At 47.8% G+C, this 5,420-nt stretch overlaps 2 protein-coding genes across 2 annotated transcripts in view; both read right to left on the reverse strand.

The window, feature by feature from the left end:
• The window catches only part of Abhd6 (abhydrolase domain containing 6), a 51,473-nt gene extending 51,374 nt beyond the window's left edge, over positions 1 to 99 (reverse strand). Inside the window, exon 1 of the mRNA XM_005387302.2 lies at positions 18 to 99. The gene's annotated coding sequence lies outside the window, so the exon portion shown is untranslated. The remainder of the gene's footprint in view (positions 1 to 17) is intronic.
• Positions 6 to 1,029, reverse strand: LOC106148834 (the record flags this gene model as incomplete). Its single annotated transcript, XM_013515565.1, is given in 2 exon segments — positions 6 to 185; positions 872 to 1,029. Coding segments are annotated over 2 exon segments (338 nt in total), but the record flags the coding sequence as incomplete, so codon positions are not given.
• Between the last annotated feature and the right edge of the window lie 4,391 nt (positions 1,030 to 5,420).

The raw sequence follows: 5,420 nt of genomic DNA on the forward strand, positions 1-5,420 counted from the left end.
GGGCCCTGAGCACAGACCGTGTGCCGGCGCTGCTGGCACTGCGCCCGCCAGGGCCTGGGGCAGGATCGGTGCTCTGAGAGCGCCGGGGAGTGAGAAGGGGCCGAGGCACGTTCACGGGCAAGCGAAGCGACGCGGCGGCGGCGGTTTTCATGGCCTCCCCTAAGGCCCGCACGGAGGTTAGCTTCCTTTGGAGGAGAAACGGGGCTCCCGGCAGGAGCGCTTGCCTCGGGTCTGTGCCTGCAAAGGACGGGACTGGCAGTTGCGGTGGAGGCCTCTAGACCCGGAGATGCGGGAGGGCGGGAGGAGCGTCCGGAAAGGTCTCTGCCACCTCTGGGAATGCACACTACGGTCGTTGCTTCCTGTTAGAGATGATTAAACCTCAACCGGGCCTGCCTGTTCCTCTTTTCCGAGTCTCGATTTATTTTATTATTTTCTTTAATTTATTTTTGCAGTACTGGGGATTGAACTAGGGTCATCACACTGATCTACATCCCCAACCTGTAAAATTGTTTTAAGTTTCGAGACCAGGTCTTGCTAAGTCGCTTAGCTGCTCAGGCGGGGGTCCAACTCTTCATCCTCGTGTGTCAGCTGCCCAGAATGCTGGTGGTCTGGGCGTGTGCCGTGGCAACAGGCTCCCTGTCCCAGTTTGGGTGTCACTTCTCCAGGCATCCTAAGCCCCCTTTCTCCGAGGAGACAGAAGGATCTCAAATCTGAGCCAAGCCTGGGCAACTCCCAGACTTAGCCAGACCCTGTCTCAAAATAATAAAAATAAAAAGAGCTGGGGATGCAGCTCAGTGTGAGAGCCCTACGTTCAATTCCTACTGTTACACAAAAAGAAAAATTACTCATTTAAGAAGCATGTCTTGCGCACCTGCTGTGTGCTGTGTGGAGCTCCGCGTAGGGACGGGCAGACGGGGGGGCTGCGCTCACAGCACCTGGGGCTTCCTGCTGCGTGGAACCCTTAGCTTGCGAGGCTCCTTCCCGCTGAACACCGTGGTGGGACCACTGCTGAGCTGGACTCTCACCCATGAAGTCTGTCACAGAGGCAGCCTCAGGCTACACCAACCCGCTCCCAGGCCGGGTACCCAGGTGAAACTGGGCAAGTCTGGGGCTTGGTGAACGGGACACGGACCGGAAGCCCCAGAGGCACAGAAGGCCCTGGGAACACTCCTGAAAAGCCACCTCTGGCAGAGCTGCCGGATCTTATCCAGAGTTGGGGACAATCTCCTGAGGCCGCAGCAGCACCCTCCAAACTGGTGCCTACCTCATCGCTCAGACTTCAAGGGCTGCGTGAGATTCACTTCAGGGAACTACACGCAGTTTTGGTGACAGGTTACTTGCAAAAGGCTTCGCTGCATAGACCTCCCTCTCTGTTCTTCTCTCTCCTCAGGCAAGCTGACGCCTTTCCAGGCCACTTCCACCAACATCCCCTGGCAAGGCGGGAGAGGAAACTGAGCTGGCCTTCGTCCCGGCCACCGGCCTACTGGCTGCACAATCCTGGCCTCCAGAGCTTCACCCAGTGCAGATTGGGGCTAAATCATGACGAAAGGAAAGGAAGCCAACGGTGGCTTCCGGGGAGGCCCCACCCTGGAAGCCATCCATAAGCTATACCTGTGTTGAAAACTGGCAGCTTTTAACTTTTTTCATTCTGTCTCTTCAAAACCTTCACAATGGGGGTCAGGGTGTAGCCCAGTGGTAGAGCACGTGCTTGGCTTGTGTGAGGCTCTGTGTTTGTTTCCTAGGAGTGAAAAAAAACAAAAGAAAAGAAAAGAAAAATAAAACTACATTAAAAAGCGATAGGAGAGTTCAGCCTTTCTTTTATAGCCTTCATGGCCTGTGGTCCCTAGGCCTCCAAGGGCCTGGAGTCTGTATATGCAGACAGCTCTCCTCTCACAGCTTTATTATTTAGACACCTAGGTGAAGCCCAAGGGTGAGTCACACCCTTGGTGACTCTTCTGCACCTAATGGCTTGTGCAAAACTTAATCAGCCCGTTTTATGAGAGAGCCAAGGAGGCTGGGAAGATACAGGAATGTACCTCCAGCTCTCCCTGAGGCAGTGATGCCCCTGAGTCTTGTTGCTGAGGGGTCAGGGATAGGTGGGTGACCCAGGGCTCCCTCCCCTCCCAGGGAACCTGCCTTTCTTGGTGGCATCTTTAGTCACCGAAGAGAAATTTCTTAAGTGCTGACAGGTCTCGCCCAGCATCAGCAGGGAGATTTGTAATCTCTCCCCTGCAGAACAGAACATCAATAAAAAGTGAAGTAATAGGAATATATCGCAAGTTGACGTGTCAAAATGTAGTATAGGATCACAGAAAGACTGCGTGATCGGGACATGATACCTTTCCCTCTTTCTGCATTGATTCCTTTGTTGAAAATTCCAGTTGAGCCTACACCAGGCCAGTGAATGTCCAGGGTGAGGACAAGGAGGACTTTGGTGGGGGGGAGACCTGAATGACTGCTTTCATAAGCTCTGATTTTCCAAGCACCTTTGTGAAAGTTGGAAGGTGAGGGAAATTTTCCAGAAGATTAATCTGGACTTTTTCCCCCTGTGATACTGGGAATACAACCCAGGAGAGCTCTACAATGAGCTACAGCCCCATCCCAACCCTTTAACTAAACTTTTTTTTTTTAAAGCTGGAGACAGGGTGTTGCTAAATTTCCTAGGTGGGACTCCCAACTTGCCATCTTCCTGCTGAGATAATATGCAAGTACCACCACGCCCAGCTTAGCCTGGTCAGCGATGAGAGGCGGTAGAGACTAAGAACAAGGATCGTTGTTACTCAAATGCTGAAGACAAAAACAGGTCCATTTAAACCCAGACTTGGATCAAGAAGATGAGTAAGAAAGGAACCGAGCGTATGGAATGTTAACAGATGGCAGACCACGGGCTTCCTATTTTACTCCCTGAAACAGAACGGACTACCAGTTGTCAGGTTGGAACATCACAAAGACAGAAACTGAGCCCAGAAAGGGAACGAGAAAAAGAGCCCTCGCTGGTTTAAATTAGTTCCAGTTACCAGATCAAAAGAAGTTACAGCTCAGGGTACCAAAAGGATATTTACCTAGGATCTTAGAAACGTATTTAGTGATCTTTAAGAAATTATGCTAGAAGACTTTCATGAGTAAGAGTCCCATGTCATGTAGGGGAGAAAGACTCATACACAAATCTAGAAACCAGGAGATATAGTGTTGATGATTGAATTAATAGGGAAAACGTCAGCCAAGCATGGTGGCACATGCCTATTATCCCAGCACTGGGGAGGCTGAGGCAGGAGAATCCTCACGAGTTTGAGGCCAGCCAGGGCTACATAGTGAGTTCAAGGATGTCCTAAACTACAAGCAAGACCTTGTCTTGGGAAGAACAAAAAAGAAAAGAAAGAAAGAGAAAAGGTGTGGGTGGAGCTGGTATCTGTCCAACAATGACTACAGCTGGGCATGAGTTCACTGTCAATGATAGTAACAGAGGAATACTTTATCACAGATACTAATATAAATAGATATGGAGGCCGTTGGAAGATATTATACACAAATCCTGGATTATGGTAGGTGTTGGACACAGCATTGTAGGATCTGTTTATTAATTTTTTTTTTTTGTCTTTTTGAGACAGGGTCTCACTGTGCAATTCAGGCTGGCCTTGAGCTCACTTTGTAGCCCAGGCTGGTCTCAAACTCGCAGTGATCCTCCTGTCTGACTCCTGAGTGCTGGGATTATAGGTGTACACCACCACGCCCGGCCTCATCAAATTTTAAATCAAGCAAAACTGGGGAGAAACCTGGAATTCCAAATTATTTCAGTAATTTGGAATATGTTACACATATTATAATGACATTTAACAGCTTCACAGGTAAGACTTTAAAATTCAACCTTATCTCAGCAAATAGTGCATTAGATGTACTCTTCTCAGAACACCTCCACCCTGGATAGAATAGGCTCGGTCGTGTGTGTATTGAAATAAGAAGAGGAGATCGTGAACAACAAAGACATGGGAACGCGGGATGTTCCTGAGACCAGATGTATAGACCACACTCCTCGGCAGTGCGTACTGGAGACCACAGCTCCACTGGGCACTTGGAGGAGGTGCGCCCAAGAGCCCACATTTAGGCAGGACCTGCAACAAATGAACGAAGTTGGCCCCAGGTGGGTAGTTTCCTGTACTCCCCGCACAGAAGGGTGCTCTGAGAGGAAGTACTCAGGATGCTCACAGATCATCTTCACCATCTCTGAGCTTTCAGGACACAGCAGATACCATCTGAGCTCACCACCTACCCGAAGTTCAAAAGTGAGTCATGCTGAGGCAGGAGGATCGTTGCGAGTTCAAGACCAGCCTGGGCTACAAAGTGAGCTCAAGGGCAGCCTGAACTCCGTAGTGAGACCCTGTCTCAAAAAGACAAAACAAAACAAAAACCAAGTAATATCTGAGCACCCATGTATAACAAGGTAAATACCTCCATTCCCTTCCCCCATGACCTCAAAAGCATTGGAACACTTCAGTCACCCCCTTTCCTTAGTATTTTTAAATTTTCCCCTTGTTCCAAACGCACACATTGTGTTACTGCTGCCACTGTCATTTTTGGATGGACCACTTTGCGTAATTTAACTGTACTCACCAAGTTCTTCACTCTTTTCATTTCATTCCTTCTTCATGAGCTCATTCCAAGAAAGACTCCTGAAACAGGAATTTGAAAAAATCAACAGTGTGGAAAATGATAATGGTAAATATTGTCCCAAAGAAAGCCAGCGTAGTGGTGTTAATTCTAGTAACAAAGACTGACAGAGAAACTTACTAAGGATTGGAAGAGTTGCTGGTTAATAGCATAAAGATCAATTCTCCAGGAAAATATGTTAGTGTCAAACGAAAGAAGATGAGTCCTAGAATTATTAAAGGAATTGAAGAAAATTTTAACCAGAGGAAAATCTTCAAGCCCAAATGGTCAAGAAGCAAGTGCCATTACACTTGCTGGATGTAATCACTCCACCTGTTCTGGAAAGTTCTTCTGGAAAATGCAAAGAGAGAGAGCATGGAGCAGCTCACTCTGGGATGTCAGTTGATACCAAAACAAGACCACATCATTATCACTCATAAGTCACTCAAAACACAGCAGTAAAAAGTCAAAATAAAACATTACTGCATCAATTCTGGCCATAGATCAAATTGTCACCATATTGAGTTTATACCAGGAGTGCCAGGACAGTGGTGTTAGAAAATGTATATCCCTATAGTAGCCACATTAACTATTAAAGAACTATAATATCTCAGTAGTTGCAAAGTAATTTTTTTTCCTTTTTTTCTTTTTTTCCCCAGTACCAGGAATCGAACTCATGACCTCGCGCTTGCCAGGCAGGTGCTGTGTCACTGAGCTAAATCCCCAGCCCCAGCAAAGTAATTTTTTATACAATGCCACAACCTTTCATGGCAATA

Source organism: Chinchilla lanigera, unplaced genomic scaffold (assembly GCF_000276665.1).
Source record: "Chinchilla lanigera isolate Chin_1 unplaced genomic scaffold, ChiLan1.0 scaffold00029, whole genome shotgun sequence".
In the NCBI taxonomy this organism is placed as follows: domain Eukaryota; kingdom Metazoa; phylum Chordata; class Mammalia; order Rodentia; family Chinchillidae; genus Chinchilla; species Chinchilla lanigera.